Source organism: Daphnia magna, linkage group LG7 (assembly GCF_020631705.1).
Source record: "Daphnia magna isolate NIES linkage group LG7, ASM2063170v1.1, whole genome shotgun sequence".
Lineage (NCBI taxonomy): Eukaryota > Metazoa > Arthropoda > Branchiopoda > Diplostraca > Daphniidae > Daphnia > Daphnia magna.
In genome coordinates this window covers 9,619,263-9,644,344 of record NC_059188.1, presented here as the reverse complement: position 1 = coordinate 9,644,344, position 25,082 = coordinate 9,619,263, and the positions used below count along the sequence as shown (strand labels likewise).

The 25,082-nt window shown below is 40.9% G+C and overlaps 4 protein-coding genes and 2 long non-coding RNA genes across 22 annotated transcripts; 3 read left to right on the top strand and 3 right to left on the bottom strand.

Annotated features, from left to right (window-relative positions):
* Positions 1 to 116: 116 nt before the first annotated feature.
* Positions 117 to 3,974, bottom strand: LOC116927712 (ankyrin-2). Of its 2 annotated transcripts, XM_032934750.2 has the most exons (12): positions 3,814 to 3,974; positions 3,451 to 3,744; positions 3,132 to 3,335; positions 2,900 to 3,060; positions 2,717 to 2,829; positions 2,561 to 2,640; positions 2,300 to 2,479; positions 1,872 to 2,237; positions 1,589 to 1,807; positions 1,379 to 1,525; positions 1,026 to 1,316; positions 117 to 755 (listed from the first exon to the last, which is right to left on the bottom strand). In XM_032934750.2, exons 2-12 carry the CDS (start codon positions 3,520 to 3,522, stop codon positions 441 to 443), a joined length of 2,148 nt encoding a protein of 715 aa, XP_032790641.1. In that variant the 5' UTR covers positions 3,523 to 3,744; positions 3,814 to 3,974; the 3' UTR covers positions 117 to 440. The 2 variants fall into 2 exon arrangements, with proteins under 2 accessions (XP_032790641.1, XP_032790640.1); XM_032934749.2 differs by having other exon boundaries at positions 3,451 to 3,958.
* Positions 3,975 to 5,052: 1,078 nt separating this feature from the next.
* Positions 5,053 to 6,165, bottom strand: LOC116927739. Its single transcript, XM_032934788.2, has one exon. It carries the CDS (start codon positions 6,109 to 6,111, stop codon positions 5,053 to 5,055), a length of 1,059 nt encoding a protein of 352 aa, XP_032790679.1. The 5' UTR covers positions 6,112 to 6,165.
* A 298-nt stretch (positions 6,166 to 6,463) lies between these two features.
* LOC123474139 lies at positions 6,464 to 8,376 on the top strand. Of its 5 annotated transcripts, none has more exons than XR_006648786.1 (4): positions 6,464 to 7,100; positions 7,229 to 7,608; positions 7,668 to 7,694; positions 7,762 to 8,370. It is a non-coding gene; the product is annotated as an uncharacterized LOC123474139 (long non-coding RNA). The 5 variants fall into 5 exon arrangements; XR_006648784.1 differs by having other exon boundaries at positions 6,471 to 7,347; positions 7,446 to 7,608; XR_006648783.1 differs by having other exon boundaries at positions 6,474 to 7,608; positions 7,762 to 8,144; positions 8,263 to 8,376.
* A 168-nt stretch (positions 8,377 to 8,544) lies between these two features.
* LOC123474751 lies at positions 8,545 to 14,219 on the top strand. 7 transcript variants are annotated; one of them, XR_006649789.1, is made up of 12 exons: positions 8,547 to 8,649; positions 8,701 to 8,971; positions 9,118 to 9,366; positions 9,441 to 9,569; positions 9,644 to 10,033; positions 10,097 to 11,253; positions 11,420 to 12,597; positions 12,681 to 12,907; positions 12,967 to 13,094; positions 13,242 to 13,451; positions 13,519 to 13,679; positions 13,765 to 14,219. It is a non-coding gene; the product is annotated as an uncharacterized LOC123474751 (long non-coding RNA). The 7 variants fall into 7 exon arrangements; XR_006649788.1 differs by having other exon boundaries at positions 10,097 to 11,304; XR_006649787.1 differs by having other exon boundaries at positions 10,097 to 11,506; positions 11,574 to 12,597.
* LOC116927720 (cytochrome P450 302a1, mitochondrial) lies at positions 12,165 to 15,031 on the bottom strand. The gene is made up of 8 exons (XM_032934762.2): positions 14,619 to 15,031; positions 13,781 to 14,018; positions 13,497 to 13,687; positions 13,203 to 13,404; positions 12,974 to 13,139; positions 12,668 to 12,916; positions 12,384 to 12,590; positions 12,165 to 12,325 (listed from the first exon to the last, which is right to left on the bottom strand). Exons 1-8 carry the CDS (start codon positions 14,845 to 14,847, stop codon positions 12,209 to 12,211), a joined length of 1,599 nt encoding a protein of 532 aa, XP_032790653.2. The 5' UTR covers positions 14,848 to 15,031; the 3' UTR covers positions 12,165 to 12,208.
* Positions 15,032 to 15,473: 442 nt separating this feature from the next.
* LOC116927700 (uncharacterized protein DKFZp434B061) lies at positions 15,474 to 23,618 on the top strand. Of its 6 annotated transcripts, none has more exons than XM_032934731.2 (15): positions 15,474 to 15,836; positions 15,895 to 15,936; positions 15,996 to 16,159; positions 16,226 to 16,422; positions 16,486 to 16,600; positions 16,669 to 16,860; positions 16,925 to 17,325; positions 17,424 to 17,700; positions 17,930 to 18,482; positions 18,590 to 18,808; positions 18,996 to 19,094; positions 19,271 to 19,743; positions 19,813 to 19,912; positions 19,972 to 20,112; positions 20,182 to 20,514. In XM_032934731.2, exons 1-15 carry the CDS (start codon positions 15,767 to 15,769, stop codon positions 20,364 to 20,366), a joined length of 3,228 nt encoding a protein of 1,075 aa, XP_032790622.2. In that variant the 5' UTR covers positions 15,474 to 15,766; the 3' UTR covers positions 20,367 to 20,514. The 6 variants fall into 6 exon arrangements, with proteins under 6 accessions (XP_032790622.2, XP_032790621.2, XP_032790620.2 ...); XM_032934730.2 differs by having other exon boundaries at positions 18,578 to 18,808; positions 19,274 to 19,743; XM_032934729.2 differs by having other exon boundaries at positions 18,578 to 18,808.
* The last annotated feature ends 1,464 nt before the right edge of the window (positions 23,619 to 25,082 follow it).

Sequence of the window (25,082 nt, the reverse complement as noted above, 5' to 3'; positions counted from 1 at the left end):
AGCGCTTGCTGTTCCACGCCTAAGACACACCAACGATCAAGCTGGAAAATACAAATTAGAAAGACTCGGCACGACGCACCAGAGCCAATTAAACGAAACATTTAAAACTGAACAAGTTAAATATTTGAAGACATCTATTGAGTAACAGTAGCAATTGTCGAATCTGTCTACAACCAAAATAGCGGAGAAAAACCTTACTTACAGAATGAATAGACTTGCTTATAGAACTTATAAAATCCCTTCAGGAAATCGTCTGACATTATCATATACATTTCTGTCTCCGTGAGTCTTCTTAAGTAAAGATAACAGCATTCAATTTTACACGCACAAACATACGTTTACAATTTGCACACACTTGTTCCGTGAACGTGAACGTGAACGTGCGTGTCTTCTTGTGCGCCACACTGTTCCGCTAAAATTTCAACGCTCAACTGATTTTTTTAGGGATCAAAACTGAGAAGGTACTCTTTGAGGGGTCCTGGGAGGGGTAATTTGTTGACGCTGAGTGCAGAACATCGTCCAACGGCGTTGTAGATGGTGACACGGCACATTTGTTTCAGAGTCCGTGGATGAGAGTAAAGCTGGCGGATGAGGCGGCACAGAGCCGATCGCATGGGGACTAGACCAGCTTGCGTATATAAAAGTTTGAGGCAAGCGTACAGAGGCCGGTGTTCCATCGCCATATAATAAAGTATAATAATGCGAGAATAACGCTGATCCGGATCTAGAAGCAATTCTTCTCGGCGCAAAATGACCTAAAAAAGTACAGAAAATTTCCCGTTTTAGTCTTTCTATTGTTCGTCTGTAGATAATCTATCCAATCAGGAAAGTGAATTTTTTGTTTCAAATTTTGATTGCTATATTCTTTTACCGCTTATTATCAGACAGGAAAGACTGGGGGGTCTCCCTTTGCCCTAACACGTGGTAAAAAGAAATGGCAACTTAACTCTTCCCAAAGAACTCCATAGCGTACGACATGGGACTAGACTATTGCTTAAGATACTTGAATCATCGCATCAAAAGACCTGAACGTAGTAATAGAGAACTTGGTGAGACGACTTCTTGAGGAAAACGGATGACTGCGAATGGCAGATCATGGGTTCCGTTGTAGCAATGTGTACATTTGGATCGGCGCGATACTGAAGAAGCGTTAAAGTGAGGGCGTAAACATGATCCAGATCGGCCGGTGAACGGGCGTTCATAACCATGTCCATCAACGAAAGCAGAATATGTTGTGTGCGTTGCGAGAATCTCACGTTGGGGTCAAGTCCATGTTGCAGCAAAATCACAAGCAATTGGCGGATGAACGCAAATGCCTGCAAAAAAATAAAAATGGTTTGCCAGAGCTAGTTTGAAATCATTCCAGCGGAATACGAACCTGTGCTTTTTCCTCCTCACGATTTAAAGCAATATTTTCCGAAGCGGTGAAAACAAGAACGTGCAGCGGCGTTAAGTTAGATCTTGACGAACAATTAGTGTGAGCACCATGCTTACAAAGAAGCCGAACACAATTTAGGTAAAAGACCTACCAAACATTTGGAAAATGTAGTAGAAATGATCTGTTTGTTTTGAATTTAATGTTCAATACCTTCATAGTATGTGTAAAATGATGGAGAGGATCCTTGTTTATAAGTGGAACCAAGCAGACCATCAAGGGAACAGATCCATCGCGTCCTACCACATTTGGATTGCCACCGTGTTGTAAGAGCATGTCAAGAAGTTCGTACCGAAATTCCCAATCACGGACGTGTCTTAGAACACAGGCCAAGGCAGAGTTTCCCGACTGATTAATGCTCGGTCCCGCTCCCTAAGAAAAAGAACGACGTCTTATCTGCATGTATTTTCAAGTCACTGCAAATTGTTACGATTACCTGATGAATTAAATATCTGACTATATGTAACATGTCCCACTTATTCCACGGCTGCGGCTCCTCTTGACGGTGATCGCCATATCCACCAGAAAAGCCGTAGCCATAACCATATTTGGCCTCTTCCAAAGCGTAACGAACTATCAGGGCATGAAGGGGGGTATTTCCCAGTGAATCCGCTTCATTAATAAGCTCTCGCAGACCATGATCCAACAACAGTTTTGCTGTTTGAAGCGTATCCTCCGCCGATTTCTTGCCCAGCAAGAAGAGGACGTGCAGCACCGTCATTTGTTGGGTGGCCGTTCTTACAGTGGTCTGGGCTCCACACGCTACTAGCAGCTCAACGAAACGCGTATCGTGCAAAGCCGCCTTTTAAAAACAAGCAATTAGCATTAGCGAATATTTAGGTATGTATCGAGTAACGAAAGAACCTGATGCAAGGGATAATATTCATCATAACACTGGTTTATCTCCTCTGGCCGTTCTGCAACTAAATATTTTACGCAGCTCCAAGCGCCACGTTCGCAGGCTATATGCAATAGTGGTCGTTTTTGTTGCCATGGAAGCCAGTGATCATCACCTTGTTGAGTCAACAGCTCAAGAATTTCAACCTATTGCAGCAGAAGGCAAATTACTTTTTAATTTGAATGAAATTCAAATTAAGTTGAAGAAGAACTTCAAAGTATGGCTACCTGATCGCCGTCAATTCCGTAGTAGATAGCACTCTGCAATTTGTCGCTAGATCGGTCTGCCAAAGATTCATCTGGAACAGCTGTATGTGCAATGTGGAAAATGAGAATCACCATCATGGGGAATCATAAAAGAAAAAATATTCTGTTTTGTCTTACAATTTTTAAATCTTTCTTCACAATTTTGATTATGAGGACCAGGCCAGCACATTCGAGCCTCAACGTCTATGCGGCCTCCATGCTTTAAAAGCAATTCGACGATGTCCTCATATCTGATGAAGATGATACAACCAAAATTTAAAAAACAAGAAAAAAAATGAGGAAAATGGTAAGTCTACATACCCTTTCAGACAAGCAATATGAAGAGGTAGAGAACATGCTCCACGATTAATATCTATATTTCTGGTTAAAATCCATCTCACCATATCCACATTGTTCAGCCCTACACATTTTTGAAGCAAATTGTATCCTTCTTCGTTGTGTGCCAAAAGAATATTTTCACCCTGAAACATAGATTGTTTGTTGTTAATGCTTGACAACTAAGTATTTGAAGATTTAAAAAATAACTGAAAACCTTGGGGATTTGACAAAGCAATCCTTCCAGTCTTTGAACAGTAACTCTTGGGTTTGCTCTTAGAGCATGAAAAACCGTTCGCACAATCTGTTTGGAGTGTTCAGACATACCACGATGGTTACCAGGAAGCAGGTTACTGCCTGACTGGAAAAAGCTGCTCAAGGCACTACCCATTGTTGACAGTGGAAGTCCTTGTTGTACTGACTTGAGAACAATGTTTATGTAGATGAGTTAAAACCAAAACAAATGAAGTAAACTTTGAGCTAAAATAAATTTTTATTTTCATGCTTAAGAATGGGACCTCATTTAATAGAAATACCTGATTTATTAATTTCTTTGAAGTACTGATGATTAATTGGTTACATGACCAGAAATAAGGTTTGATAATCATTCAGTTATCCACATGGTTGAAGCACTTGTAAATTCTTCCTAGTTATGTTTCCAGTATTTAATATGTCTCCTTTCTGTCTTTGTTTAAGCCTTATGCTATTCCAATGGACCATGTTTTAACATAACATCAACTTTCAGAAGGGTGATGGATCAAGACGATTCAAGCTAGACGACTGTTGTGTTCAATGTGTATACAGGGCGGGGTTTCACGGATTTTATAAGCCTTTCCCAAATGTCAAATTTTTAGATTTTTTTCAAAGTGAAATCAACAGATTATGTGGTTTAAACTCACTGCACACAGTTTCAACAGGAAGAAAATCTGACGAACGCCATGTTGACAACAGTTTAACAGTGACGTCGGTTCGACACTTGATTCGCGTGCGCAGCGCCGATCTTTCTGTTTCAGTTTTGCAAGCTAGTTCGTGGCTATTGGCTACTAGAGTGCTAGAGCCAGAGTAGACGACTAGATGGTAGACGCATATCGCGCGCATATCTTCGTTTTCTGATTTCTGCCATTCAATCGAAACCTGACCATAATCGTGCTCGTAATCCGATCTAATTTTCTACTTTTTGTAGTAGTTTTGTTCACTGTTTTTGTTTTGTTTTACTTATTATTTAGTTAATTTTAAAAAAATATATATATAGCCTACAACGTTTAGCGCCACTTTACATAGCTTCTAATACGAAACTGTAAACATAAACAACGAGACGTATGGCGGCGATAGGAGGTTTCCGACATTTATTTAGAAAATAACAGTAGTATATGTTAGCCGGATAGATCACGACGAAAATTCAAGTGCATTACGTAACCGACTTACTTACTAAATTTCTGCTGTAAGATTATACCCTTCCATATTATAGTCTTTTATACCCCGTTCACTTGGCCAGTTTTGACAGTGAAACATCGAAGGTTCTGTCTAGTTCGAAAATAAGGTATGCTAGACGATTCCTTATCCAAGTATTATTCGTTCGCTTGATATAGGGGTCCAAAGTTCGCCCTGTTCAAAAAGTCGAAAATTGGGTATTGAGCGCAATATTTTTTAAACCCGTTTGTTAAACAAAAGAATCAGATTTTTTTATAATTAGAATATAAAAAGGAAAAAATTTTGGCCATTCCGCCTTTATCAGACGTGTCTATTATCCCCAACGTCATCAGTTAAAAAAATTAGTTTTTACCTTCTCTTCCTAGCTTCTGAGGGTTAAATGTTGTATGGTCTAGCCGATTTTTCTACCAAGTACCGATGTCTCATAGTAACGATTCATTTAACTGTCAAAAATTGGATAACATTAGGTTATCTTCTATACAAAAAAAGATATTAGTCTTTAAAGTTAGGTAAAAACCCCAATTTTGACGAAAATTGGTCTTTTCAAAAATTATATCTCGAAACTAGTAATTTTTGTTTTATATAATGCAACTTATAGATACTATTGCTCATGAATCGTCTTCTAAAACATTATCAACTTTATCAAATAAGAAGGTATTATTTTTTGTTCTCAAGATATTTTTATTTTAGTCGGTGACATTTAACATCTACTGATGCGGTGGCCACCAGTCCAAAGCCCAATCAAAATGTGCATACGTCGTGCATTTGACGTGCTCCATCGAATCGTTCCCGTCGCAAGGTGTGCAGTGCCTCCTGTTGGGCGTGCCCGGTCTATCAATCCAAAAGCTGAGCGCCTTTTGCGTTTTGAAAAAATGCTCATACGTGTCAGTCTCCATGCCGTACGTCACATCGTAATTCGGATCCTGCTTGTCTGTGTACGCCTCATTCTTAGTCGAATGATCCACACGATGGCGGAAGTTGGGCGGGAACCAATCGCGACCGTCGCGGTCATGGAACATGTAAATCCTGTTGGCATTACCGGATTCCCTGTCCGTGTATCTGTTGGAATCGAGTTCGTTTTCCACAATGCAGCGCAGGTACCGATAGCGATCCTTGCAAAACGTGCAGACCCGTCTCTTGTCGAAACGGCAATTGCGCACCGTTAGCGTATTGACCCACCATTCGATGCTGAAACCCATGAGTTGAACGGCCACTTGTAGGCGTTCGTACGAGTTCGGTGGATAGCGTCGAATCAAATCGATGGCTTTCGTGTTGGTCATCTCGTACGACGATAAATTGCCAATGATGTTTGGGACGCGATTGGGAGCCGCAGTTGGACACGTGACCGGCTGGCAATTCCACGCAGTGCACGGCGGATGAGTTGGACATGGTCGACATGCCTGAGCTGGAACGCTGGCGCAAGGGACGGCCGGTATGGGCGGACAAGTCGGTGCGAAATTGCAAAGAGGTAAATTATCAGGTGGGGCAGGGCAGTTGGTTGGAGCAACTGGTGGGGGGCAAACAACGCTAACATCGACCTTGTTATCCATTACAGCATTGTCGGTGAACGGTTGGGCTGGAACACAGAACACGTAGTAAACCACCAGTCCGGATGCCGCCATTAAAATTAATCCGATAACAACGAAAACGGAGAAAAGAAACTGGTTCTTACAACGGCCATTTCCCAAGTTGGTCTTTGTATTTGGTGAAGACATTTTTTGGGGGGGATTTAAAACGCTGGATTTTATTTTCAACGGCAGTGTCATTTCATGTAGAAAACAGATGTGAAGCTTTGATTGGCAAGATGGGTTGGCGTTACAATTCGTTTAGTTCGTATTGAAAATATGCCCTGGTGTCAGTGAATGATTGGCGTTTCGTTTAAACGGAATAAAATCGACAAATTTCAGTTGAAATAAAAAACAATGAAACAGAAATAATATGCTATTTATGCATTGTCCAAAGAGATGGGTCATCTTCTCATTACTTTCAATTTTCAGATAGTACACCACCGACCCCGTTTTTAACGATATTTCTCTCAATAGATGGCTTTAGTTGTAATAGGTCGGAGTAGATGGCGTTAATAGGGATTTAACACAGGTTTTGTAGTGGCTTAGAAATGTTTGACACATTTTGCCGGTTTGAGCCGGTCCCGAAATAGTGTTTTTGGAAAGCTGATATAATGGCAGATTCCCACGTAATTTTTCTTGATTTTTAGGTATCTTATTTACGAAGGATTGAAGTAATGAAACCGAACTTTAGGTTTGCCGAATGTGTTTCTTAATAGATGATAGATGGCGATTGCTGTAATAGGGATTTAACACAGATTCAACACAGGTAGGGGGCAGTTCAGCCGCAGCAGGTGGGGCCGGTTGTCGTGGAGCTGGTCCCGAATTGGTGTTTTTGGAAAGTTGACATAATGGCAGATTCCTTAGTCACGTTTTACGATTTTTAAGTGTCTTATTTACGAAGAACGAAGCAATGAAAATCAACTTCAGGATTGCGATGTTTGTGTCCGTCGCTGGATAGCGTTTAGCTTGGAAAAGAAACATTTTGTGTCAGATAAAGTAACCATAACCATGGTAATCTATAAGCTAAAGAGCTATAAGAAAGTTTGTATACCTGTAACCGGTTTTTACGAAATTGAAACTTATTTATGAATGATATGGCGTGTTGATTGGAATAGGAAAAGTTTTGTAAATTGATTGGAAGGGGAAAGGTTTTGTAAACAGGTTGTTTGTCAACCAAAAAGTCGCCGGTAAGGTTTCATGTATTTATACAGTTTTTATTTTGTCGTTTTCTGTAGCTTCTTACTCCCATTTGAAGAATTGACAACGCATGTCGTTCTGTGTGTCAGCAGGGTTTTTAATAATTTTTATGTCACAGAAGAATCATGGTAAAATGGGGAAACCACCATTTTGCGATCAAATCTTCAAACCGTTATTGCATCTATGTGGAAAAGAGAGCTTAAAGTGTGTCAGCAGCTAACCTCCTTACAAGAAAAAGTAATTCATATGGATACACAGTATTCAAAACAGCTGGAAGCATTAAGACAGAAATGAAGTTCAAGGTTTTTTCGTTTCATTTTGACAATATTATTTAGTCTGTGGTGGCATTATATACCTTATTTGATACGTGAATATTTTTTGGAAAGTGGTTACATAACAAGTGCAAGAAGATTGAACGAAATGTGAAAGAGCAACACAAGAATAAAATACTTCCAACCTCAACTCAAGAATCATCAAACAAAAGAAAATCCTAAACAGGTATTATATGAATTCTATCTTGGTTTTTGGAGGTATGTTTGATGTTGGCAATTCTTTAGATCTTCTTTGAAATGGCTGAATGTGAGGTGAACATTCTAAAGTCAAAACAGGAATTCAGACTGACTATTAAACGTTTCCGTCTAAAATCGACAGGCACTGAACATAATATTTAAAGTTTGGTCTAACTACATTATTGCTATGGTTGGATTTGCATTTCCTCAGTAGAAATGTAACGCTACCGATGCTGCAATTCTGATGGAAACGCTCAAATTCAGCCTTCAGTCGTCCATGTATACAATAACGGTAGATGGCTGATTTTTTTGTTCTTCCACTCCCACCTGTCCCCGTTCTTTCTTTTTCCGTCCGGAGCTTACAAAAGCTGATTGGTAATGACAGCGATTTCTAATTCAACCGTTATGGAGCTGTAAAAACTACAAATGATTTCCGGTGGGGTCCAAGAAAATTTGATAGACCTATTCCATGGCAGTGAAAATGGTATAGCTGAAATGGTATGCAGCAACTTAGAGCGGGTCAAAGTACGAAAACCGGAGATTGATTCCACAATCTTAAGCTTCACAGGCAGACACCCATCCACAAAGCCATGGGTGATAGATGATATAAAAATGTGTTGATAAAAAAAAATTTATTTTTTAGGTTATTGATTGCTGAGTCAGAGAACAATATGTAAAATCTGACATTCTAGCCCTCGAAACCCCAGCTAACCATATGCTTCAACAAGAGTATAACGCAATTATATTTTGAGGAGGTAAACATTGACAAACAAATCGAATTTTTAGTTGGCTTTTTTTAATGATATTGTTACACTTAACTTTTGAAAACATGGAAGTATATGTTCAAGGTTAAATTAAAAAAAAATGTAAGCAAAAAAAAAATTTAAAAATTTTTTAAAAAAAACCAAAAAAAAATAATCCCTTTTTCAGAACATGCCCCACTTTACGACCCAGCAATCTTTGCTTGCGGTCTTCCAGTTCAGGGAATTTGTTATGCTCTTATGCATGCAATTACTCAACAAAGAATTAGGTAACCAATTCTGTTTCATATCAAATTTTTATTATTGAAAACATTTCACAGCAGTATTTAACATGCCAGAAAAACAATTATGTCATAAAATAAGCAGCAGTGTATCGATTACGTCCGGCGTACGGTAGGGCGTAAGATTGTGCTCGTGCTGGTAAGCGGCGAAATCGATTCCGCCGTTTGTGCTGCCCTTCTCCATAAAGCACTTCTACAGGGTGAGGACTCGTCGCGAGTGCAGACCATCCATATCGATAACGGTTTCCTGTGTAAAGATGAATCCGAGCAGGTCGTCACTAGTTTACAGCAACTCGGGCGCAATCTTCGGGTAATTTGAGATACTTTTCTGAACCGTTCAGAATCTTATGATTGACCAAATGTGATACGAGATAAATTGATACGTCGTCGTGTCACATATCTCAATTTCTACGGTTTAAAATACTTGTTCTATGACCGAGTATTTTTTTTTTACAGACAGTGGCTTCTCATTTCTTCTTCATACTAGCGATCAGATTTGATGTTTCGAATTGTTTTAAGTTGTTAAAGCAAGTTAGACCTTCTACAATGCTTTCGCCAACGTGCATGGTCGCCAAACTTTGTCCTTGTGTTGGACTGTGAATCCGGAAGAAAAATGTGAAATAATTGGCGATACGTTTGCTAAAGTGACAGATAGTGCGACTAACGATTTAAATCTTAATTGGGAAAATCTACGTCTCGGACGAGGTATCAACCTTCTCTTTTTTTACATGTATTATATTGCCTAATATTCAATTTTATCATATATGAAAATGTTACAGGTACTTGGATGTCGGATGTCGGATTGAATTGGACTCTTTGTGCGCTGATGCCACAAAGACTCTTAATGATTCCGAAATGGTTCGTCAATTGCGGTTGCCTTCACGGTCGTGTAGTAGAACCTAATAAAGGTAATTGCATTAAGGTGTTTCCTGCGTTATGGCATTCTAGCAATATTTACTCTTTTCGCAATTTTCCCCAACAGACTTCCATAAAGATGAAGTAAGAGCCTTAGGTCGCGAACTGGGTCTGCTCGCAGAATTACTAATGATGAACTACTAATCATAATGTCAATCGTGTTTGCTACGTATTCTGAAAGGCTGAATCGGTGACAAACGTTACACCTACCTTCTTAACGAGTAACATTTTGGCAACTTTGAGGGAAGCGGATTATTTGGCATATAAAATATAACAGGATTCGGGTTGCCATAAGAAGCTAGTCCAGATGCCCATCGTCTTGATCCCTCTTCACTTTAATCACGATTCGAGTCAACGCATTCCATTATGCCAGCAATCGGTCGTTTTTCCACCATTCTTTTCATAGGATTTGATGACTGGACTTCCTGCAATTCCTGATACTTATCTGCCCCAAGAGGTACGTAAAAAGTGGTACATTTTAAAAACTGATTTTGGTGTAAAGATGGATACCGCTTGTTAGGTTGTAGAAGTTGAAGCCGTCTCAAATGTTCCAGGAATTTCCAGGGTCTTGTGTGACCTGACGGCAAAACCACCCGGGACAACGGAGTGGGAAGGATTTGATTTACGAACTTTACTTAGGCAAATGATCTCCGCACTCTTTATAGGACACGGATACAGAGTTGTAGTGTTTGAAATTGAAAATCAATCAGCTTTACCTTAAGTGAAAATCTCTTAAACTCGCTTTTTAAGAGGAGTTCATGTGATAACTTGTTGACTATTCCTTAAATGTACATGCACATTTGTTGGAAATAATGGGGGCAGTTGTTTTTCGTCGAACTAGGTGGGTTGTTGTTCCTCTCCTTTCTGAAACTACCCTTTTTTGCCCTATTATTAATCTAATTCTATTGGAAACGTTCGGATGTCGCCCAAAAACAAGCGGCCATTTGAGGCGTTATGCCATTTCCTGAAATTGAACATTCAGTAAATGTGGTATATGTTCGCAACTTGTTAAGATTCATTCAGAGTGGTACCATAAAGTATGACTGTAGGAAAGGGTACGTAGGCTTCTAAAAATTAAAAACAGCTCTGACGTCTTTTGCAGCTAGCCAACAATTTGCATAACATAAAAAATGAGCAGTATTATTCGAAAAATTTCAAATACTTTTCTTGCATGCGTTAGGGTGATGCAGCTATTATTCCGTGTTTTTTTTTTTTTTCGCTATTAACAGTACAGGCTGACACTACGAGCAATGGCAGTTTTTGTTACAAATGTTTTAGCGCCTCGTCTTGCAACTAGTACTTTATATGCTAGGTTTTTATGTTTTAAATTGGAATTCAACTATTTGAGATCAGTAAAGTTCAAGCACTTAAAAGCAAGAATTGTACTGATTTCGAAGTAAAATCTATTTCTTTCTTCTAATTCTTTCTTTGGGTTTCAGGAAGAAAAACTAGATGGCGTTAATGTTCGTCTATGATAAATATTGCCAGTGGCAACTAAACTGGTGTTTGTTACGTTTCTACCCTGTTTAGTGTTTTAAAGAACTTTTCATCAGATATTAACGATATGATATAATCTGTTCAGTATTGCTATCGTTTTGTATGTATTGAAAAGCAAATCCTTAAAATAGATTGTTTTTTGTATGTGGTAAAGTAAAAGGTCAGGTAAAACAAGTAAAAGTAAGTGAAAGATCACTATTAAATAGGATTGAATTTTGTAACTATGCCAAGGTAACAAGCCGTCTTCTGGTAGAAATTCTTATGCCTTACGCCTTAGTTGTTACTGGTTGTCTGCTGAATGTAGATTACAATCTATTTTAAACATTCTCTTGGTTACTAAACTCAGATATGCCACCTTCTTTTCACGATTATTTGCATGGTTGACCCTCGATTGTTGTTTGAAGGTGTATTGTCACCAGACATCCTTTGAATGGTACAATATGTTTGCATGTTATTTCTTTCAGTTCAATTTTCTGTCACACAAGGTTTTCATTCTCCAGGTAAACCCACTATCAGCAGCCTTACAAAGTTCTTCATATAAGTCTCTTTTTCATGCATTACTACTGTACACAAATGGTCTCACCATGAAGGTGTGAATGTGCATACAATTCAAACTGTGAGTTATTTATTGGAGTATTAGAAGTCAGTTTCCTTGATAAATAGACAAACATAATTTTGTGCATGAGAATACATTTTCTTCTTTATTTCCATATTGCTTAACCATTTTATTTTAGTTTCCTAGCTGACATCCTTGTTCTGTGAATAATTAAATCAATTTGGTGGTGCCCATGATGAACCATTAGTGAATCAAATGAGATGATCAATCATATCTTCTTGCATTCATAATCAACCATTAATCAATGTAGGTGGTTAATCATGTTTTTTTGGACTTTAACCTACGACATGTAGACCCTAAGAGTTAGACTCTGGTACCGGAAATAAAAGAAAAACTAGTTTTGATAGCGTTGAGGGAAGTTACTGTACGTCAATTATAATATAATATGCGTACGAAAAATGCAAGTGAAAGGTCATTTCACTTTTACGACTACCTTAAGATCTTTTCGGTTGTAATCATCCAGATCTAGGCTTTATATTTTTATTTTATTTTTATTGAATTCATAAATTTAGAAATGAATCAAGAATCTGTTCGCTCGATGAAATTGAATTTCAATGGTACGGCTGGACGATTAATTAATTTAGATCTGACATCTAGCTCAGCACCATGCCACTCGATACGGAACTGCCTCACCAGCTGAATTTAACGCAAATTTAATTACAATTCGTAGATTCTTGTTTTTGTTTTTAGTTACCCGAGCTAAAAGAATGTACAAATTTTGCTCCGCTAGTCTTCGGGCAATGCAAGCTCGCGGACCATGTCCGAATGGCAATACCAGATATGGATGTACTTTTTCATAAGCTGGATCTCCTTTTATCCAGCGTTCAGGAATAAATTGTAATGGCTTCTTAAAGTAGTACTTCAGTCGACACGAAACCTGATTCTGGCTCACGAGTATCGTCTAAAATGTAAAATTTACTTCAGCTATTATGGTTTTCTTGCTGTAAATTCAAAATACAAAACTTGAACATGTCTTACATTTTTTGGGCAGTGATATCCTGAAAAGGAAGCATCCTCTGGCAAAATTCTTCCAACTCCAATTGATATTGGATTCAACCTGAAGGACTCTTTTACTGCAGCCTTTAGATATTTCAGTTGAGCAAGGATATCAGATGTTATGACACTGTTGGATTTTGGCAGGAACTGCTTAACTTCCAGATAAATCTTCTCTTGGCTTAATGGGTTTTTGGCAAGATGATACAATATAAAACTCATTGTGTAAGAACTCTAGGAAAGAAAACAAACGTACAACAGGTTTAAATATTTTTACATTTCAGTTCCTACAGTATCAATTCCAGCCAAAAGCATGTCGGCAACCATTGTGACCACATCTTTCACGTCTAGATCCTTCGACGTAAGATAAACTTCTAACAAGGTTTTTTGAGAACCGGCAGCAAAATTTTTGGTAAGCAACTCAGCTTTTTTCGCGTTGACAAATTCCAATGCAATACTTCGATTAGAAAAATGAATTTACAAGAAATTTAATACATTTTTCATCTAATATTACTACTACCTCTCAATGTATTCTTGAGAACGACAAATTCTTTTATAGGATGGTGTCTTCCATTTGCGCCAAAGTTGAAGGCCATTATCTGTTCGAAGTATTTCGTTATTCGTGTCACCGGCAGCCTTTATGAGTTTATACGGACAGGAATCAGTAGTCAAATTCCTTTCCAGCGATCCCAATCGCGTATCGAACGTCACCAAACCAAGAACTGTTGGAATCATACATATATAAAATACACCACTCACACAGTACTCCGTAAAAATAAATTATATAATAATAAAATAATTTTTAAAATCATACATTCAAGAAAGACTTTTGACAGGTCTTCCAAAAAATCTGGCGAAGTTTTCGCTGTTTTAACTGAAGCGGAAATAAGGCCAGCGAATTCGTGAGCGATCGTATCGATACCGGGAATATATTGACGGATGTTTTCCGGCATATTAAGTGGGCGCTGAAGGGCTTGTCGTAGACGATGCCATTCAGGTCCGTTCCTGCGATGAAAACAAATTGAAAAAACAAATCTTATTATATCTTATTACCAAAATTATATTAATTGAATTTGGATTAGAACTGTTTTCGTTTACGTTGGAAGAAGGCCCCCGTTGTTGTAAATGTGGGGTCTTTGAAGTCTATAGAATTCTAAAGCCGTATGACTGCGCCTGGATGGATAACGCCCTTCAACCTGGTACATGTGTTCAATATCCTCCGGTCGGTAGAGTAACAAAAGATTTACACCTGGCAAAATTTCTTCTCGAACAATGCTGCCAAACTGTTGATACTTTTTCAGTCCGGAAGTATGCAACTGGTCGAACGAATATTGTCCTAGCCATGGGCAGAACCCCATATGATTCAGTATCATTATTTTTAAGTGGCAGTTTTTGTTTCGACATAGAGGGTGTCAGTCATGTCGTGTGACTTTCACCTGGGAATAGAAAGTCACCTTCGACAGATCGAAAACAGTTGTAACGTCGACGATTGCATAGCTTATTGTAAAAAAGCGAATACAGACTAATACGACAAGTATTTATGTTTTCTTTTAAGCTTCCAGAGTCTTTATCAGAAAGTAATTTTTCGTAATTTCTAAGTAATTAAAGAGATCTATCTGTGCACGGATTGCGCTCATTCTTGTTAAAATATGCCTCCATTACATTTAACAGGTTAAACCGCCAAAAAGGATACAAGTTTCAATGAACACTCAAATGAGCCTGTAAACACGACTTTTTAAAAAATCTACCCAATCTTTTGAAAGGACAAGCAGTATAAAAATTAGATAAGTGATCATGATTCGAAATCTTGCAAAGGGGAAAACGCACACCCGATTCAAACGACTTTTCCTGTTATTCTACGTCTTATCGCATTTATACGACAGTGAAAGCAAATAGCACGATAACATTTGAACAATTGATTTTTTTTTCGTCTTACCTATGGCATATCGCCAGATATTTCCGACCAAAGGTAGTGGTTTAGGGCAAGGTATTGAGCTGAAAACTCTTGCATCTTTTTCTGTGTTAGCAATAGGAGATGACTGATGCTTGCAAGTCTGTGTACACGTTGTGTGGCTAAATTCACGGCCAACTTGTTTACCAACACAGAGACCGTCCCAAAACTTAATTGAAAGAAAAGCACTACGGCATAGTCGCTTAACAAACATTTGGAAGTTCAGTAAGTCGTTCGATCCCACTGACTACCTGCAGACAGCTTTTCAGAATACGGATATTTTGCATTCTCTTGACAGTTTGTTCAAGGTCGCTAAATGAGGGGAGGGTCAATATTTGAAAGCCCTTAAGCGTTTGGCAACGTGGCCTTTAGCGTTATAATGGCAGAAACAGCCAAAGACATATCCGAGAGAACTTAAACTTAGCAAGGCAAATGTACCAAACTGGCCCAAGCCATGCCTTTACCATTATGGCATTTCGATACAGTGGTTTAAAAGAATAAAACACTGGAAGTAACTCGTCATCCTTTGGCCGACTGGATTGCATAGTCGTTCGCTAAACATGTGCAGACGAAATGAGCAGCAAATAATAGTTATTCGGCATTATGAATGATCGCGCCATGCGCACTTGGGCCCATCGATAGAAATCATTATTTAATTTTGTGTGTGTGTGTTTTTCACAAAGCAACTCAGACAAGTAGATGAAAGTCATGAAGCTTTTACTTCCCTCGATTTCTTTTGGAACTGTTAGTGTTCGCTAGTCTTCTTGTAGTCCAAGAAAGAAGCTTTTCTTGATCAACCGCTAGGGAAAATCAACCACTTTCGCCACAAACGTGACGCTAGTCTAGACTTGTTGTTTATGAATATTTTCAATGAACAGCGCCATTTCTATGGGGTGAGCAAAAGCGAAAATAGAACTGACTCATTGCAGCTTTAGTCTGCAAGATACGATACGAAGCTAAAAAAGCTTCGTAGTAAATATTAGGAGACTTCAGTGCAAATCTCTATTTTTTAATGGTTGTTTCTTAGGGCAAGCCTTTCATACGTCCATCGTAAAATGTGTCGTTGCAAACCAATTCGGACCCAAGCTTAGGCAAAACACCTCCTTAGCGATACTGATATTCAAGTGAACTTTATGTTTATTTCAATTTCCCCTCTATTGAAAGTACTAACTCAGCTAAAAATGACAGCCTACTACGTAAACGGTAGGAGTAATGTTGTCTTCCGTGTCTTACATTATTTCATGACTCCTTTTGAAAATAGTTGCTGAGTGGAGCCCGGAACAGGTTGTAGACTGGATGCGGGGTATGATACTTACCAAAAAAAAATCTGGCCAGCATGAAATCAAACTACAAATTTTACAGGCTTGGATGATACTCTTCTTCCCTATATGCAACACATGCTTGAACAAGAAATAAATGGCCATAGACTCCTCTCAACTACAGTTGAAGATTTGCCTGTGTTTCACATAGATAAACTTGGCCACCAAGAAATTTTCATGGGAGCAGTTGATTTATTAAGAGATTTTGTAAAAAAAGGAAATCTTTGAAAATAACCAGTTGCAAAGATTTTAAATTTTTGTTATTTTTGTTAGCATTACAATTTGGATCGTGAAAATCTTCAATATCTAGCTATGCAGTTAGGCTGTAAAGCAAGAAGCCTCTTTAATGAGCTGCTAAGTACATGTCATTCCTATAACAATGGCAAAGCTGAACAAGTGACTACTGCAACTTTGGCAGCAGTTGCAGATATCATTGATAGAGTTAAAGATCTTCTATCTTGGCTTGATAGGTGAGCATGTTCTTGTTTTATCTACTTGATAATTTAATTATTTACTTATTTTATTTTATGTAGAGCACCCTTTGATGGTCATGAACCATATTTAGAAGTCAAAAGCAAATTGCTTAAAATATGTCTTGAGCTTGCCACTAATGCACAAAGAGATTTGTTTGCTGAACACCCAGTTCAGGTAAAGAAAAAATATTGTTGTAAAATAATTATGTGAATGACTTGTTAGCCACCCCTTTTGATTATCAGGTTATTAGAGAAGGCTGCCTCTCTTTAATCACGATTACTGATAGAATAATATGTGAGTTTCTGGATCCGTTGGTATTACAGCCAGCCTCCCTTGATGTTGCGACTGTAAAAAAGAAACCCGAGGAAGATGTCGTGCTTATTAGTTCCCATTCTATTTCTAGTAGCTATGATGGAACTGATCTTTGGTTACAAGTGAGTCTCCGCGTATTCCACTGATGTAACAAGTGTTCTTACATGAAACGTCTTATGACTGTAGGGCATGCTTATTCAGACATCGTATAAAGGCGTCCATGTCATTGGAGGCGTAAAGTTCCAGAGTCCAGCCCACCAGTGCGGGAAAATAGAAGAAGGTGACGAAGTAGTACAGGTTAACTATCAAACGGTTGTCGGTTGGCAGCAGAAAAAGCTGAAAGCCGCAATGTTAGAAAACCCAACTAAGGTGATCCTGACTCTAAAAAAGCGGCCACGTCATTCGAACAATTTTGGTCAAATCTACGTGAAACCTTATCGTCTGCCAAGTAAGAAGCGCGAGTCGTACCACTTTCGGTGGCACTTGGGTGGTGAGAGTCAAACGAAGCCGGAGCTCACGTCGTCTTCCAAAGCCATTGATTCGATTACTATGAGCACGGTTCCAGTTGTACACATTGCGCCTCCAGTGTAAGCACATTTGCCTTTTTGCCGTTTTTGTTTTGGGCTGTATTATCCCCTTTGCATTTTTGTGGTTTATTTTACTTGAGCCTTTTCTTCTTGAACAGAATGGCTGAGGTAATGGCAGCTGAACTGCCTTCGGAGGTGGAGAGTGACGATACTGATGATGACAGCTTCTTGCCAGACAATCACGACCCCATCGCTGCGGCAGCCGCCGCTGCAGCCGTTGCGGCTGCTACAGGCTCGGATGTAGCAGGATGCGTGGCCGCTTCCCCAGCAAGTGTTCGACTAATTTTGCCGAAAAACAGATTGAGTATCCAAAGAAGGGCGACAGTGACTGGTGCAAGTCCTACATCGTCTCGTCCAACTCTCAATATTGAACAGGTAAACTCATTTAAACCTGTCATCTCATCTTTTCATCTTCTGTTAGTCTTTACCAATAACTTTTATGTTTTTCCCCAACTGCTTCCCTAACATCAGCAGGAATAAAGATGGTAAAAACCCGGATTCTTTCCATTTTCGTTAAATCTTGTTGCGTTCTTTATTGTATATCATTGCTCGTTTTCTTTGTTCGTAACTTTCATTTATTATACCTGTTATTTTTCTTTTTCAGTTCTGGAAGCAATTGAAAGAAGGCCAGCAAAGTAAAACACCAGAGTTATTCGACTTTCTCCTCGAGCAACAACAGCAGCCTGAACAACGGCCGCATAGTAGTGTTGGCCACTACGATGGTCAACCACGTGTACCGCACAAGAAAGATTCAAGTGTCAACCAGTCAGACACCTCTGCGCCCGATAAAGCAGGGTTGCTGCTGTTGCGAGAAAAGGAGAAGGTCCACGCTATTCCGTCGGCGTTAATGGCCGGAAAAATCTGTGAGGAACCAAGTGAATTATGCACAGAGTTCAACCAATCGCCAAAAGACAACAAACAAATTGACGAAAGTGACGTAGAAATTCGATCGCCTTCACGAAAAGTGTCCCAGGATCGACCACGGCTGGATAAGAGTCAAAGCACTCCAACTTACGAATTGGTGTCGGGCGACATGAGTTCATTTGAGGAGAAACTACGCGATATCCGCTTACGCAAACAAAGCCGAGTGGAAGAAGAAGCGCCCAATCCTGTTAAAGAAAATTTAAACCACAGCCCTTGTCCAATTTCCATTTCCAGTAAGTTCCATGTGCCCAAGTATTTTTTTTTTTTTCCCAATCTGTTTTTTTATTATTTATTATTTTTTAATTAAATTTTAATTTTGCTCTTGTTGGCGTCGGAAAAGATGCCCCGCCACTGTCACCTAAACCAGCCCTGCCTCCCCGAAACAAAGTTCGGCCTCCCCCGGAAGAAGACACAATCGCTGACCCGGCTTTGGTTAATGCATTAACGCCGGTTCCATTCCTTCCGCACACAGAATCCACTTGTCATAATTCGCATATCATTCCCTCCTATGGCCCTATTCCGGCACTTGATGACAGATCGGGTCCAGAGGCGAGCGCAGGTAAATAATTTGTCAATTTTTGTTTTGTCTCAATTTGTTTATTAGGAATGGATGGTCAATTTGGACGTGCTTGATTATTTTGCAATGGGCTTTGATCCTTCCCATTCTTTGTGGCTTATCGTTTTCCCCGTATTCGTTGAATGTTGTCCACCGTAACCGATACCGAGTTTTGTCTTGTCAAATCCAGCATCGCGTGAACTGTCGCATTTGGGTTTGCGTCCGCATGAAATCCGCGATCTGATCCATCGCGGACTATGGCCTCGCCATCCCGCCGATGAAGATCGAGGTACAAATATCTAATTATATGTGACCTTAAATGACCCCCCAGTCTGTTTCAACTAACTCTTCTTAATTTATTTATTTTTTTTTCTTTCTTGTTCTTCCTGTTATCGTTGTCCAATCATTGGCTTCACGTTGCGTGCGGATGCGACACGTTGTGTTTCTATGCGTCGCTTGAAAAAGTAGCGCTGCCTGCCTTGACTCGAGTAACCCGTCTGGACTCCAATTTCGATCCCGTTCCGGGTAGCACTGTTCCGCGGATCGCTCCCTCCCTTTTGGTAACCTACGCTCGCCATGACGAAGAAGTTCACGTGGCCCTTCCTCCAGTTAAAACGAGCAGTCACAACAGTAGTCATTACGGTGCAATTAATTCTGCCAGTCGCACCCAATACCAGCATCTTAGTCAGCGCCCCGCAAACTACCAACAACAGCAACAACTAAGACAGCAACAACAGCAGCAACAATCCGATAATGAGAGATCAACAAGTGACGGTCTACGACATCGCCGTGTTCCATGTCGCGAATTAGGAGAAGGCGATTGTCAAGGATGGCTGTTCCGACGTCGTCAGACACGTGGTTTTTTTACCGGGCCGCGATGGACACGCCGTTTCTTCGTCCTGAAGCGACATACCCTTTATGGTTACCGCGATCCCGAGGTAAATGCGACATTTTCTGCTCAAGTTTAAGCTTAACATTTCTAAAACTTTCCCCCCTCAATTGTTAAGGATCAGAAAGCGGAAAGCCTGATATGCTTACCTGGGTTTAGTTCGTCTGTCGCCACCGAAGTCAAATCGAAGAAGTTCGCCTTTAGAGTTTTCAATCCGGGTAATGAGATTTAAAAAGCATCCGACCTTCTGAACAATGTAACATTATCAAATATGCAGGCACCATGTTTTACTTTGCTTGTGAGACTAAGGATGAATTGAACAAATGGCTGAACACGGTAAAGCAGTCAGCTACAGCGCCCTATGGGAACACTGGTGAGGGTTCGAATATACACAAGGACCCCTCGTTTATCACCAAAGGTTTGCTCCTCCAGTTTGTGTATCGCTTTTCAAAGGAGCCTTACCATTTATTTTCGGTTCACTATTTAGGAGCTTATTACAGTGAAACGGAAGACGAATCCCTTGACGAAGCAGAGAACCATAAGAGTGGTCTATTCGGCTACACTAGGACGAAGGAAAGGGAAAGTCCCACCAGCGTTGCCCCCTTCCAATTCGCACAAAACAACCCCATTCGAAGGAGCAGTAACACTAGGTCGAATAAAAAAGAGCCCTGAAAATCCCTATTCGACAGAGGAGAAAAGTTCGTCGTCTGCTTCCAAAGCCAACAGCCGGAGTCCGATGGCTGCCAGTTTAGACCGAAAATATTTGCGTTTCCTACGTGTGGCTCCCGAAAAACAACCTGTACCGACACCGCAATTCCGCAGCTATCGTAAACCAAGTCCGTCACCGTCGCCAACGGCCACAGCTCCCCCAACTGCACTACCACCTTCCCCTTGCTGGATGGATGGATCCAAACCTCCACCGCGTCCGCCAAACGAATCGAAACCGGCTTCGCCATTCAAGCCGCTTCCATCGCCACACGTCATGAAAGATCACGCGGAATTGAATGAATCGTCTTTTGATTTTTCATCGCCGGCTCAAGCAAAGCATCCACATGTCAGCCGTCATTCGGCAGAACGTGCCGCTCCGCGCACTAATCCTTCTGATGCAATCAATGCCTTCCGCAAAAGCATTAGCACGTCCAAATTGCCCAGCACACCTACTTTGCAACTGACGAATCAAAGTGTCATCTCCGAAGCATCACTGATGGAATCGCAGGAATTGAAAGAACGGCCTAGCTCAATCACAGCTTTTTCACGTCGTTCCAGTCGACCGCACAGTATCGAAATTGCCGATAGCAAATCACCGAAATCGCCCGTTAAACCTCAGTTGGCTCCGAAACCGAACAGTGCACGAACGACAGTCAGACCCGGATCTGAACCTCCAACTGATGTGCCCACCATTGACGGTGCCCAACGCCGAGCTAACAGCGGCTCATGGAACCGCTCCAACTATGGCGATATCGACATCTATGGCAGTTTAGAATCCGGCTATGCCAAAATCAAACCACGAAATGCCAGCAATGCCAGCGATTACTTCCGTAGCGGCAACCGTGTAAGTTCGACTAGCTCGAGTCCCAAGAAGGCGGAATCCGTTGGTCGTCGATCCAGTGTGAGCTCTTCGAGGCGTTCCAGCACCGATTGCGGTTCCGCCGTTAAATCTAGTGGAGTCAGCAGCAGTCTTTCGAAGTTACCTTCGCCTAGTGCTTCCCTCTCACCGGCTTCGCCCAGTCGAGGGGTATTCGATTTCAACAATGTGGATCCGTCTGGGTATGGACTTGATTTATTTATTTATTTATCTATTTTGTTAAGTAAAGGGCAATATTCTTTAATTCGCATCTAGAACGGGCTTTTGAATTTCAATGGTTGCATTCTATTCGATGGCTGATTGTAAATTAATTTGATGGCGATTTCTGTCCTTTTACGTCGCATTTAAATCTTAATTGCCGCTTTTGTCGGGAATAGTTCTTTTTTGCAGCCGCTCACACAAAGAAATCAAGTCTGTCAAGTACAATGTGCTGATCTCGCCTCCTTTCACTGCGACTAACGAGAGCCATCGTTATAGTTGGCTCACTAAGCGGGTATTTCTTTTGAAGCTCACTTCTCGTTAGGCCGAATGGAGAGCACAGCGTGGAACATCCAGAAAATTGTGCGACGACACTCTTGATACGCCATTGTTAGTGCCCATAGCGGAAGCTGAATACTATATATCCGCGTTTCCGTTAATGAACATTCACTCTATTTTTAGCACATTAACTCAATAGAATTTCTCGAAACTTATTAAATCTCTTTGGGTTTTTTTTTTTTTTTTCCATTTGTACTTGTCGTTTCTGCATGTGTGTATAGAAAGAGCTATCGCCAAGGACCACCTGATCAGTTATGGATCAATTCCTTACGCAGTGGCATGGCTTCAAGTCCAGGGAGGCATGGCTCTAGTCCCGATCGTCCAAAAGTAAGAAATGCTATTTATTTTATTCATTTATTTAAAAAAAAATAATGTACATAGTTTCTTAATTCAAATTATTATTTTAAACTTAATCGGATCATTTCAACAAACAGAATTCGAGTACTAGATTGAAAAGCGCCGCCTGTTATCAACCGATGAACTTTCCGCTTAGTCCCAAAGACGATGCAAAAATGAGAACTGCCTTTGAAATGAATTTGGACATCACAACTGTGCCGGATCCGGAAACTCCGAAAATGACCGGGGCTGCCGCAGATGCCAAACAATTCTTTAAAATGTTGGTTTCGCCGAAATTTGGTCGCAAAACGACGCCATCACCTTCCATTCCAGCCAAATCAAAGATGCTCGAAGCACCGTCGTTCTCAACGACGCCTTCTCCTCGTTCACAGAAGACGCTCTTAGGTTCACCTCGCCTCCATCGTGCGATCTTCGGCAATTCGCGAGAGAAACGTAAGAAACTGTTGGAGACGGGCGAGTCGCATTTGCATCCCTTCGTTCCCGAAGAGGCTGTCCTTACTTTGGATGATCGACCAGAAGCAGACGAATCCCAATCGAGCTTCAATTCATCACTTTCGAGTGAGTTTTCTCCTCGTTTCTCACCGGCGTCTGTCATTCATCATCGTTCGCATCAACGGCCGCCTCCGCTGATCAGCCCCGTGCAAAGCCCGTCGGTTTCCAGCAGCTGTGGCATCGTCGTGGTATCCCCGTACGATGATGGTAACGGTAGTTGTCCAGGCACGCCTAAAACTCCGTCGCTGAAGCCTGCCATGGGCGTGTCGATGATAGGCAAGCAACGCCGGACGCCTGTGGGACCCGATTCACCTTTCGGTCTACCACCGAGTCCAGGACCTTTGACTGGAGGCTCTTTGCGCCACAGTTCTTCGACTACGCGTTTTCCATACACGCTGACACCCAAAGAAGCTTCTCCGGCTCCAGCGCCTCCATTGATCCAATCTACTGGCGAGCTGGAGTATCCACCCGTTTTTGAACCCGGCACGTACAGCCTGTCGGAGAAAAACGTCGAAATGCACGTGACGTCGACTCGGTCTTCTCTGGCGTCGTCTACGATGCCGCCTGTTCCAGCACCTCGCACGAAATTTCTCTCTTCAACCACTAGCCGTTTGTCGCATTCGCCGTCGATGGATTCCAATTCGAGTTGCACGACTTCCAATATTCGCCAGCAACATCGTGTCAGACTCGAATCACGTCGTTCCATCGACGAGTCATCCAATGCTTAAGTTTCATTGCCAATATGTACTTTTAATTGTTGACCCCCTTTTTTTTTTTTTTTTTTCGTTCTTCATTTGACTCACTTTGCGGTGTTCCGTTGAAATATGTGATGTAATTTCTAACCGGCTGCCAATTTGCAATTTTTCGCTTTCCATATTTTCACTGACCGTTGTTGCATTTGCCACGGTTTTCCATGATTCTTTTTGAGCCAAATATACATTCTCTTCGACGTTTGTCCGGCTGCCACGTGCGTCAGAGTTTTGCTTGCCATGCCAACAACCTGAATCGGAATTGAACGTATTGGCTGGGACGTGCCGACGTGGCAACTTGGTCGTTTGGTAAAGCACGAACATCGCCAAAAGATGCAGAATTTGCATCCGTCATTGCAAAGTCGCTGGTTCATGGTTTAAGTATTCCATCGCGGCGCGTAACAAACCAAAGGGTATCGTCGCACATCGGCAATCCGACAAACAAGAAAAACGGGACCTATAATCGAGTTTGCTATGCAAACTGGGATTGAATTTTCCGTCCGACCAAAGAGTTGAAAGAGCAAACACGAAAGTAGCGGATCGCCATGCTGAATCGGCAGCCCTTTGCTTTGTGAAGTCTAGCGGGAAATTATGCTGGCCATCGTTTTTCCTTCAACTGGAAAAGGCAATTGTGGCCAAACGGGAGTTTTGTGACCACTTTTGTTTGTCGTGCTTAGCCGACGATGAAACCCCGAGCGAGCAGTAATGTTGGTCTCGTTTATTCCTGTCAACCTGCAGTCAAACTCCCTTGTTTTTTTTTTTTTGGGGGGTTTTTTGTTTGGTACAACACAAAGAAGAAAAATAGAAGCTCAAATTCACGTGAAGTTGTTATAATCCCCTCCCATCTCTTGTATTCTACTTTTCCACGACGAATAAACGAACAATAGTCTACCGTGAACACGGCTGCCTCTCTTTGAGCTTAGAGTGCGTGCACGATAACTTATGCGTTGCTACCTCTTGTGCAATGTGAAACGAGTGAATCCCGAAATTGTATGCATACAAAATGTTGAAAAGAGGTGGCAGAGGGAAGGAAAATGTAATCACAATTCTGGAAAAAAAAAAAAAGGGAAAACCTTGACAAAAGACTAAGGGGAAACAAAAATGAATGTAGAAGGTGTTGGTATGTCATTACAGAAAGACGTGGCAATTGAGCTTCTTCACAGCCGACGAAAAGAAAACTGAAGAGGTTAGAGCTGCACAACGAGAGAAATCCTCAAACGACTTCATGTCGAGTCGTCGTCGACGGGCGGCATGAAACCTCACGTCGCGGTCCGTTGCGCTCGGCGTTTGACACGTCCCAGTCGTTGTGTGGCTGTTGTTGAAATCCCCCCCATCAAGTCGACAACAAAACAAAACAAAAAAAAACAAAGATTAATAAAAAGAAAGAAAGAAAAAAATGAGCGTGAAAACCGTTGGCTGATGGACACCTGTTGCCTGTGATAAAAAGCTGATTAAAATGCCCATTTGATGTACATCCTCTCTCGTATTGCATCGTCGTTTAACGACGATAGATTTCTTATTGCTTATCACGTAGCCCCACCTCTTGCTATCGAACCGAAGGGGTAGGGGCTGTTCACGTTTTCAAATTATTCAAAATTTGAATTTCGTTGCAGCAAAGAGTCGCGCCGACATCGATTTAAAAATCCCCTTTTCCCTACACTGTATCAT